This window comes from Martes martes (genome assembly GCF_963455335.1).
Source record: "Martes martes genome assembly, chromosome: 9".
Classification (NCBI taxonomy): domain Eukaryota; kingdom Metazoa; phylum Chordata; class Mammalia; order Carnivora; family Mustelidae; genus Martes; species Martes martes.
Window position 1 is genome coordinate 13,868,021 of NC_137896.1, and position 11,514 is coordinate 13,879,534.

Below are 11,514 nucleotides of genomic sequence, written 5' to 3' on the forward strand. Positions count from 1 at the left end.
ACTCTCCTTTTGGGGGAAAAAAGTCAAATCGTCGTTTAACCCTTCCCCAACCCAGACATTGCAACTCTTGAAGCTGTGCTTTTTCTGTGTATCCTTCCAGAACATATCTATCTATATCATATCTATATACACACTGGTATGTTACGATTATACACGTATCTGTAGATGACATATCCTATCGTTTGGGGGTATGTGCTTTAAGAAAAAAAAAATGTTTCCATACCATTCTGCAGCCTGATTTTTTTTCACGACAGTGTTTTTGAGATCCTGTTGTATAAATATATTATAATTTTATTTAGCCAGTCCCCTGCTGATAGACCGTTAAGTGGCTTCTAGCTGTCCACTGTCACAAGCAACGCCACAATGGATATTCGCGTACGCGTCTTCCTGGGCTCGTAGAACACACCAGGGTACATCTCTGGGCGCTGAAGTGCTGGTTTGGAGGATTTGGTGGATATTACTCTACGGCCACCAAAAAGTTTCAGCTCCATCTTTAACAGCAAGTTGGGAGAGCGAAGGGACTCCAGGGCTGGGGTGGAAGGTTCTCTGATTCTGCACCTCAGCGGTGCGCAGGGGCTGCCCCGCCCCTTGCCGCCCAGCGCAGCCGCTGGAGCCGCAGCTCCAGGTTCTGCGGCCACGCGCCCGTCTTCCCCTGCGGCCACACTCCTGGGAGCGCACTGCCTCATACTCTCTCCTGCACAGAGATGCGACTCTCTTTGCCGTCCTCCTGGGTCACCGGCTGGCACCCGTGTAAGGTCTCCTGCACCGGAGCAATGGAGTGGGGAGGGACAGGAAATTCCTCCACGTCCTCCACGGGGCCCCCCCTGCGGTCGTTCCACGTAACCTTAGGGGAGCCAAGGCGTGAGGTTACCCCCCCAATACCTCCAAGTGGCCCTTCCCTCAGAAGGAGCCCCCTTCCCCCAAACACAAGCCCCTTCCCCTTTCCCAAAGGGAGGGTCAGAGCTGATTCAATGGGGACCTCCTGCCCCCTGCTGGCCACACAGGGAGTGTCAAGAAGCTTCCAGAGTGGGAGCCCGCAGATCCAAGGAGCTGCCCCCTCCAGCCCCTGCCCAGTGACGGGGCACCAAGGCCCCAGAGACACGGTTCCCCATGTATTAAATGCCAGGAAATGTCAGATCTTGCCCATGGTGCCAGGGCTGCTCTGTGGGGAGATGAACTCTGGAGCAGGCAGAGTTGCTGGTGCCGGGGAGTGAGTGGGAAGAGGCGGCCGTCCCTGCAGCCCAGCCCTGGGAGTGACAGCAGCTGCTTCTGGTCCCTTCCCCTACCGGCCACAGGGGCAAACCCTGAAGCAGTTTTCCTGCCACAGAGTCAACACTGAGTCAGGCTTTCTTTCCAGCTTGCCAAAACCCTGACCTGGTTCCCCAGGGCTGACCTACCTTATTCTCTGGCTTCTTGGCCACCTTTCCTGGGGGGGAAGGGGGCGGAGAGAAATGAGATGGGGAGTTGGTGAAGTCAGATCAGGAAACAGGTGGCCACTTCCATACCTTCTCCCTCCTTCCTTCCCTCATCGCCTCCCCACCTGGGGACTCACTGACACAGGCGGACACCAACAGGACAGCAAGCAGGATCCCCATGGTAATGGGGATCACCACCAAGGCTCTCATCCGAGGTGGGGGACCTGGAGAAATCAAGACTTCGGTGATGGCTTCCCACCAGCAGCACCCCCCCAACCCCCATGCCTAAGGCAGCTGCACCTTGCGGGACTCTCAAACCCTTCAATGGCTGAGCTCATCTCAAATCCACCAACTCAAACAGGTGGCCCTGGGAGAATGTGGCCGGATGTGTTTAGTGTGACCAGCACATTAAAAAAGAATTCTCGAGGGACACCCGGGTGGGTCAGTTGGTGAAGGGGCTGCCTTCAGCTCAGGTCATGATCCCAGGGTCTGGGATCAAGCCCTGCATTGGGCTCCCTGCTCGGCGCAGAGCCTGCTTCTCCCTCTGCCTCTGCCATCGCTCTGCCTACTTGTGCTCTCTCTCTCTATCTCTCCGTCAAATTTTTTTTAAAAAAGGAATTCTTGAAATACTTGCCAACTTTTTAAAATTGGGAGATGGCATATTGAGTATTGGGATATCTGGTTTCTCTTAGAAGTTTGGAAGATCCAGCTGCAACGGGCCAGCAGCCCCACCTGGCACCCCTCGCCAAAACTGAGGAGTGGTAGCTGTCCACTCTGGCTCCCCACATACCTCATACCTCCCCACCCTCTGTCCGGTGCGGAGGTCCACCTTATGTCTGCAGGTTGTCTTTGTTATAGAAGAATGAAGAGAAGTAAAGTATTTCTTGGACCTAAGTCTCTATCCTAAATGGGAAAATGAGAGATGCATGGCAGGGACTAGGGGAAGGCAAGTGAAGCATTCACCTTGGGACAAAATCTAAGGGGACACCAAAAGACTCAGTAATCAAGAAAAGTAATATTTTAATGTCATGTTTTGAAAATTATATCAACTATGGCCTATAAGCCGCCTGCCTTTTCTTTTCTTTTTCTGAGATTTATTTATTTATTTATTTGAGAGAGAGAGAGCACACACAAGTAGGGGAAGGGGGAGAGGGAAATGGAGAGAATCTCAAGCAGATTCCCCACTGAGTGGGGAAGCCTGACATGAGACTAGATCTCACTACCCTGAGCCGAAACTGAGATCATGACTTGAGCTAAAATCAGGAGTCAGACACTTAACTGACTGAGCCACCCAGGCACCCCTGGCTGGCTGTTTTTTAAATAAAGTTTTATTGGAACCAGGGCTGGGATTAGGCTGAGGCAAGTGAGGCAGGGCTGGATCACATTTTTATGTAAATCTTGATATTTTGTTCATTAAGGGTTTGTTTTTTACAATAGCTTTGATTTTTTAAAAAAGAAAGTGTTATTTATCTCGATGACTGCATTTTTCTCGCACCCCCTTTAATACTGTGTCCAAGGCAAGTGCCTCGCTCACCTCACTCTAGTCCCAGCCCTGCCAAGAGGAAAGCAGTTCTTAAGAAAAAAAACGCAGAGAAAATGTCTTTGTCTTAGCAGTGACTTTTCAGCTCCTCGACATGACCTGCCTGGTCCCTGCAGTTATCGGAGTCTGTGATCTGTGCTGTGGGCCAACCCCCTCATTCTAAAATCAAAACCGAGGCCCTGAGAGGAACAATGTCCCACCATGCTGGCTGGAACACCTTGAAAGAGCCCATGCCAGGCACTTCCCCAAGCTGCTAAAAGACCTGCTGTCATCATCCCATTTCACAGATGAAGAAACTGAGGCTCAGAGTAGGGAGGTGACTTGCCCAGGCTCCATGGGTAAGTGGCAAAGCTGGGATGCCTCAAAACCCCCAAACTGTTCCCTCCTCTCACTTCACCTGCTCTCCCTCTCCCCGCCCCGTCATCTCTGTGGGCCCCTCTGTTCCCCTTGAGCTCCTCGCCTCCCGAGCCTGCTACCAGGACCCAATCTCCAAGACTCACCACAGACAGCATCTGTCTTGTTAGTCCCCTCCTGAATCTCCATCAGGCCTTTGGTCTCACAGCTGTGCACAGACAGACGTGCATGCGTGTGCACGCACACACACACACACGACACAGACACAGAGAGAGATAGAAAAAGACATGAAATTTCCCCAACCATAAGATTTCCAACCCCAGAGGGAGACCGTCAAAGCCAACAAGTTCAGGTTCACCGAGCACGTATTGTGTGCACCCTCCAATGCAGGCTATTATGGGAATGACACAGACTCTGTTCTTATGGAACTCATGAGTGCAGAGAAAAAATTGTTGCACATCTTGAAGGAGGAATAATCGGAGAGTCTCTACAGCGTGCCGTGCTTCGTCACATAGGCTGAAGTGAACTGGGAATCACTCAGAGCAGGGGAGACCAAGCCCACAGTGGCTGGACGAGAGGGACGACGAATTCAGGCTAAGGCAGGGCTTCTCACACTCAGCACTACCGACATTTGGGGCCACATGGCTCTCTGTTGCAGGGCTCTCCTGTGCACCGCAGGCTGCTTAGCAATACCCCTGGCCTCCACCCACTAGATCCCAGTAGCAGCCCCTCTCCAGTTGTGACAACCAAAATGTCTCCAGACATTGCCAGATGTCCCCTGGGGAGAAAAATTGCTCAGTTGAGAACCTCTGGGTTAAGGGTCATCCAGAAAGGCTGCCCTAGGGAAAGGAGATCTGAGTGGCCTTGAAGGATGTAAATTTAGAGCAGCAGTACATTCAAGCTGAAGCAAGACAACATGATTTGAGGGATTTGGTGGGGGCCATGCCAGACGGTGCAAAGGAACTACAGAAAATTGGGCTTTAGAACCGGATCACTGGTAATCAGCCATGAAGGTTTCACCCGGATTCAGCAGGTAAGTTGTGTCAGCATCCAACCAGAGGATCACATAGTGACAGGACTTGGGGGGCCAGAGAGCTCACAGGAGGAGAAATTACAGACAAGTTCAGCCGGGAGGCCCTCACACGCATCTCAATATGGGATGATGAAGACGTGGCTGTAAGAGGAGTGGGGAGGAGTGGACAGAAGAGAACATCACCAAGAAAAATACATCAAAAGCAGGGGAAAAAGGTGAGATGCTACAAAGAACGCGTGTACATAAGGGTGCCTGGGTGTCTACGAGATACTCCTACATGTCTTCTCCTCATGCCTTGTGAAGTGCGGGTTGCTCCCATTTTCTAAATGAGGGCACTGGGGCTCAGACAAGGGTTGCACACTTATGTGGGGTCACAACCTTTCTAAGCTGCACTGGGGCTGGGATCCAGTGCTCTGATTCCACCAACCCAGCTGCCCCCAGTTATCATTCAGCAGTTATCAGTAAAGATTTATTGAGCATCTACTGCGCACCAAGCATTGATGTAGGCATAAGGAATGCATCACTGGAAGAAAAAAGAAAAAGAAAACAAGACCAAGTCTCTACACTGAAGGAACTGGCGGTCTCCTGGAGCAAGACAGACAGGAAGCAAATGAGAAAGTATTGTATGGAATCCTGGTATTTGTGTGGAAAATACGTGTGTTTGCACGTGCATGCGTTTATTTGTTTGCACAGAGAATCTCTGGTAGGACACGCAGGAAGAGTAGCTACCTCCAGGGAGGACTGAGTGGCCGAGGAACAGGGTGAAAGGAGACTGACTGGTCACCCTAGGCCTCCTTGTGCCTCGTGTCCCACGAGCTTGTCTCACCCATTTTTTAAAAGTGAAATGTAAAAATTAATCAGGCACGTGAACACAAGGGTGTTCAAAGCAGGAGAGCTGGGTCAAGAGAACCAACAGCGTGTTGAAGGTTGGGGCCTGTGCAAAGGAGTCTGGGTTTCATCCTAAATGCACAGGGAGCCATGAAGCGTTTTACATAGGGAGCGCCAGGATCCGAAATTCACTGCAGAAAGCTCACTGTGGCAAGAGGGTGGGCGGGAGAGAGCAGAGGCAGGGAGGCCGGTAGGGAGTAAAGGCACTGTACAGACCATAGTAGTGACCGTGAAGGTAAGAAGAAGGAATCCCAAAACAGGACCTGGTGACTGATTTGGGAGGGACCATGGGACAAGTACCCAGACCCATGGGAGTATCTTCCCAGAGGATAAAGGGGCAGGCAAGTGAGCCCATTTGGCACCTGTGGGTCACCTGTGTGGAGCTGGACCCCCAGTGATGACATATGACTGCCTGGGACCCAGGAGACAGATCTGGACAGGAGATGTGGTTTGGGAACCATGGACACAGATGAGATGCTCAGGCAAGGCAGGCAAAGTGGCTGGGGAGTAGAGCCTAGAACAAAGGCCAAGGAAACCAGGTAGGAGGAGCAAAGGACAGGTAGAAGGAAAGCAAGAGAGGTGTCACGGTGCCCCTGAGAAGCGAGTTTCATGAAGACTGAGAGATCAGCAGCGTCTGTTACCACCGAGAGAGCAGGCAAAAAAAAAATGCTGAGAAGTGACCTTTTGGTCTAGAATTCTCTAACTGCAAAAGTGTGTGGACATGGGGAGCAGGGGCTGAAGGACAGGTAGCCAGAGAGAATGGAAGTGGTCCCACGCCCCTCTGAGGGCCAGAAACACAAGGGATGGATCCTTGTACCTTGTCCAAGGGTGACACTTTTCCAAAGCAGATGACACATTGGAGAAGAAGCCGACGGGGCAGGGATCGCAGACGGTATCAGAAACCTCTGTAGCTGGAAGGGAGGAGGCGGTATTCGTCATCACAGTGGACCACCTGTCCGGCTCGCAAAGGAACTCGTGGAATGGCAGGACAGGACAAACTGCCTGTGTCAAGGGCTATCCCCCAGCCCAGAGCTGCCCTGGTAGAAGCCTCCTCCCACCATCCACCCCAGGCAGATGCCCAGGGCTGGAGGCAGGATGAGAAACATTCTGTTTTCACCAAGCAGAGATCCCAAGGCAGGGGGATCAAGACTGAGTGCCCAGTGCCCAACCCCTCACCTGGAGCCTCAGCTCCCATCTCCTGCCTGCAGAGCAGACTCCCAGACAGGCCACGTACCGATCTGCTTGACTCCCAGGCCAGGGAGGCACAGGCTGTGCGCGGTGCAGCTTTCACAGGCCTCGCTGGTACAATGGAGACCTTCATGGCACATGCAAGTGGTGTCTCTTTCTGAGGTGCCCTCTCTCTGGACCCGGAGCCCTAGGTCTGAACAGAGATGGCAGGAGAGATAGAGACACCTTACCAGCCGTGCTCGGGCAATCTGCACCTCACACGTCCCGCTTTTCTTTTCTTTTCTTTTTTTAAAAATATTTTTCTTATTTATTTACTAGAGAGAGAGAGAGAGAGAGAGAGAGCATGAGAGGAGAGTCAGCGAGAGAAGCAGACTCCCTGCCGGGCAGGGAGCCTGATGTGGGTTTCGATCCCAGGACTCCAGGATCATGACCTGAGCCGAAGGCAGTCGCCCAACCAACTGAGCCACCCAGGCACCCCCGCCTTTATTTTCTTAAACCATCTTCCAAGTAGGGATAAGTATCAAACTATTTAACAACCCGGACAACCCAGACTGCAACCAATCAGAGCAGACTCTGGCCATGGAAAAAAGTAAGGGCTCCGTTGTCTGGAATAAGCTAGACTATCAGCCTAGCTTGAGCGCACCCCTTCCCCAGCAGCCCACGCACTGGGGTCGCAGTATTTGTGCTGGTGACAGTGTCTCTCTGAGTTCCAAGTGCCTAGGAATTCGCCTTCTTTGCAATGAGTGCATTCAGTGTCGATGGTCTGTGTGCAGTCGCTCACCAGTTTCTGTCCTGGAAAACATTGGGAAATGAGATGGTTCCAGCCAGCTCAATGAGTCAGACACTTATCCAAAACTGAGCAGGCTGGGGTGTAAGGTGGCGGGGGAGGGGGGAGTTCAAAGATGATCGTCTTGGACCTTTCCAGACTTCATAGTCTTGTGGGGGCCACAGGAGAGATAGGAACCCTAGGGCTGGGTAGACAGAGAGGGAACCCAGAACATTCTGACAGCAGGGCAGGGATGGGAAGAATCCCAGGAGTCATTTAAGACGGGAGCGGACAGTTGACACATGGAGTCTGTGTCTGCCAGCAAACCAGGAAGGGTCCCACTATGGGGCCAGGGGGTTGGCGGCTCACCTGGAGGACACAAATTACAGCACTGGGTGTTTACTGGGTATTGCTTTTCTCTGCATGCGGTGTATTCTGGGTGGACCTAAAAACAGAATGGGGCGATTGGCGGGGATCTTGCAATCTCTGCTACAGCTGGCAGAGAGGTGGAAATCAGCCAGGACAGAGGTTAGAACTGAAGTCTGGAGCAGAAAAATGGAGCCTGCGTATTACTTGGTGTGTTTGTTTTTAACTAAACTGCCAACTGATGTGATTATAAAAGGACCCAGAGGATCAGTCTGGCATTTCACAAAGTGATTGCACTGGAACATCACAATATTCCCTGAACCAAACAGATCTGCCTTTTGGCTCAACTCCTGAGTTGTTCCTCTTCCCAAAGACCCAGAAACACAAGAGGACTCCAGTACCTCCCCTGGAATCATGAAGCTAGCTGGCTTCAGCTGGTCCTAGTTCTGGCTGGGGCTATATTTAGCACTTGGCCCCTTCCTTCTATTCATCCGCTCCCCACCCTTTTCTCCTCTCCAAACACTCATCATCTGCTGATCCAACCCCTTCCTCATGAAATACCAGGACTGTGAAGCTAGAAGGATTCAAATCCATTGCTTTTGCTTTACAGGTGGCTAGCCTAAGGACCAGAGAGTTGGGGCACTTGCCCTGGGTCACACAAAGATATAATCTGCAAGAGCTCAGGTCTCAATACTGCCCCCTCTCCATCAACTTGGGTCTTGCCTGTGCTATTTTTACTCCATCCAGGTACCACCCATGCTATTAATTACTTCTCATTAATTTAAATACATCGGGTTTAAATGTAAACTTTATATCGTTGACATGAGAGAAGAGCCAGTATCACTTCTCATAAATAAAAGGTAACCCTAAAAATAAATTCAACGGAAATGCAACAATGTTATTAAAAACCCAGCAGATTGGGGAGGGTATGGGCTATGATGAGTGCTGTGAAATGTGTAAACCTGGCGATTCACAGACCTGTACCCCTGGGGAGAAAAATACATTATATGTTTATTAAAATAAAAAAAAATAAAAAAATAAAAAAAACCCAGCAGAGCCCCTCCTCTCCAGGCCTGCCCTTGGTTTGGGTTTTTTGGTTTTTGTTTTTTAAAGGATTGTTAGAGGGGCGCCTGGGTGGCTCAGTGGGTTAAAGCCTCTGCCTTCGCCTCAGGTCATGATTCTGGGATCCTGGGATCGAGCCCAGCATTGCACCGGGCTCTCTGCTCAGCAGGGAGCCTGCTTCCTCCTCTCTCTCTCTCTCTGCCTGCCTCTCTGTCTACTTGTGCTCTCTATCTGGCAAATAAATAAAAAAAAATCTTTTTTAAAAAAATAAAGGAGGATTAGTAAGTGCTGGAGAGGTTTTAACTCTATTCTAGCTCCAGAGAGTTCCTCCTTCAAAAAGAGAGAGAGAGAGAGAGGATTTTAATAGAAGTGTAAAGTAAATTTCTGTTGTTTAGTTCTATATCTGTGTGTTCCCTAAAATCATGCCACACTTCAGGAAGAGCCAGTGAAAAGAGCACAGGCTTGAGAGTCAAACCGCTTAAGGCTCCAATCTTGCCTTTGTTAACACTTATTGGTTTGGTTTCTCTTAGCCTCAGTTTCCACATCTCTAAAATGGGAGTACCACCTGCTCCACAGATAAGGTTGTGAAAATCAGAATGAATATCCATAGACAGCCCGACACAGTAGCTAGCACATAGTAGGGCTCATTTCAATGGCAGTTTTAATTATCACACGTATATGAATATCTGCTGAGATGACGAACACCCTGGATTCTGCCTAATTGGTGGCTCTCATTCAGCTTGGGTGAGAAGATTACTTGCAGAGAAGCTTCTTGCTCCAAATGGGGAAGGAAATATACAGGTCTGTTTATTCCACTACCACATCCTGTGAATGTTCTTCCTGCAACCCTGTGGACCTTCCCACCAGACTCCCAGAGCAGTGGATATCCTTCGTCATTTTCAAACCCATGAGAAATACAGCTCCTTCTCTGAAAGTTTGTCAATCTCCAGCTCCCACTCCGTAGTCCCGGTCCTTCTGACACAAAGAAGCTCAGGACCAAGGCTCGGAGAAGAAGGCTCTGGAATCAGGCAGATGTAGATTTATATCCAGGTTCCACCTAGCTATGAGAACTCTGGCAAGTTATTTTCTCTCTGAGCCTCAGTTTGCTTATCTGTGTAATGGGGGAGTTGAAAAAATCCGACTGAATACCTAGAAAGGATTTTGCTCAGAGCCTGACACATGGGAAGCTCTTACAAGTAGTCCCTGCTATTTTTGTCACCACCCAGTCTCTACCTGGCGCCCAAACTGGCAGCATGTTCTTAAGAAGACCAGATCACCCGTCACGCTACCTCGCCTGTCTCTTCCTCCAGTAACCTCCTACAACCTCCTCCTCCTCTATCCAGCTCCACCTTCTTCCTGCATCCTTTCTCCCTAAGAACCATTGCTTAGAGTGAAAATGAAAGTTCTGGGACCAAAGCAGCTTCCCCACTGACTCTCTTCCCCTGCTGCTGACTCCCCAAACCCTCCATGGGTCTTTCCTACTCAGACTTCATGCCAGAAACTACATCCCTTGAAAGTAGGGGGAGGCCGGAGGGTTTGGGATGAGAGGGTCAGGTACTTGGGGGATTCCCAGCCTCCAGAATGAGGAACTACCAAAATAGATTTAAACAAAAAGTGAGTCAAGTGTGGGCTTCTGAAAATCCCGGAGACATGCTTGGTTGGGCATAAACTGAGACTTCCTGGTGCCTGGAGAAACCCCTGCTGGTCTCCTAACCCCTTCTTGGGTCCCATGAACTACGCAACGCATCTCCCCTGGCAAAGGTCTCCTATATCATCTTAAATTCAGGAGGTAGAGACACAACCTTGGGTATGCCTCCTAGGTTGGATCACCCAGGATTGGGGGTGGGCATGGGAGAGTGAAAAGCTCCTTGCCTTCTCAGAGCAGTACCTGGCCCCCTGCACCCACCCTTATTCCCACAAGAAGGCAGCCCCAGGTGGCCAGGATATGATAACCCCTCACAGAGGCTGGCATCTGTCCACAGTGGAAAAGGGACAGGAAACCGACCAGACCCGCCTCTTCCCTTGCCCAGCCTCCCTTCTGGCTTCTGAAACCCCTCGCCAGTCTGTGCAGCCAGCCTCTGAAGCAACAAAACTAGACTGCAGCCTTTTGACCAAATAAAGAGTTGAGGCTCCCCAAATCCCATCCCCATCTACACCATAGGTGCACGGTTTTTGCAGTGCCCCCACTACACGCCCTCTGTGGACTACCTGGCACCCCAACCTGGAAGAAGACAGAGGCAGCCTACCTCGTACAGCCAGGACTCCGGGGTACCTTCCCCGGCTTCTCTACCCACCTGTCTGTCCTCCCAAAATCAGCTAGGAAGGTCCCTTCCCCGAAATATTTCTTCTCTTCCCGTTCCCCCCTCTCCTGTCCCTTATCGGGTCGGAGCAGAAATTCAACTCACGGCGGTCAACAAGGAGCCCCAGAAGACACAGCGCAGAGGCAGAAGAACCATGGCGAGGTGAATATCAGGTGGCGGAGTAGGGGCGCGGGCACTGGGCCTCTAGTAACCCCCCAGCCCGTGCCCCTCCGCCCCTCCCAGGAAATGGGCGGGGTCTCCGGGGACCAATCGCGGTCAGCTTCGTTGGGGGGGGCGGAGCTCCTGACGACTACTCGCACCGGGATTTCCCCTGGACATTCCTAGGAGTCTAATTTTCCCCGGAGTTTAGGGACGCGCTTTTGGCGCGGGGAAGGGCGCGTAGTCCCAGGAACAGCACTGCCTCCTCTCCTCGCCCCTGGGGCTCAGAGGCCAAGCTGAAGGGCGCAGGGAGCTAGCAGTCTTCTCGGAGAGCTAAAGGAGAGAAGAGAGATCCCCACGTGCTGCGAAGACGCCCCAGGGACACCACCCCCAAATGTTCTCCCCGGCAGCCTCCGGGAATTCCGGCAGAACCGAAAGTGTCC

General features: G+C 51.4%; 1 protein-coding gene across 2 annotated transcripts; it reads right to left on the reverse strand.

The window, feature by feature from the left end:
- Window positions 1-222: 222 nt before the first annotated feature.
- CD40 (CD40 molecule) lies at window positions 223-11,153 on the reverse strand. Of its 2 annotated transcripts, none has more exons than XM_080812765.1 (9): window positions 11,018-11,134; window positions 7,554-7,629; window positions 7,085-7,210; window positions 6,465-6,611; window positions 6,048-6,141; window positions 3,456-3,517; window positions 1,553-1,639; window positions 1,398-1,426; window positions 223-844 (listed from the first exon to the last, which is right to left on the reverse strand). In XM_080812765.1, the coding sequence occupies exons 1-9, from the start codon at window positions 11,066-11,068 to the stop codon at window positions 683-685; spliced, it is 834 nt and encodes a 277-aa protein (XP_080668891.1). In that variant the 5' UTR covers window positions 11,069-11,134; the 3' UTR covers window positions 223-682. The 2 variants fall into 2 exon arrangements, with proteins under 2 accessions (XP_080668891.1, XP_080668890.1); XM_080812764.1 differs by having other exon boundaries at window positions 229-844; window positions 1,541-1,639; window positions 11,018-11,153.
- Between the last annotated feature and the right edge of the window lie 361 nt (window positions 11,154-11,514).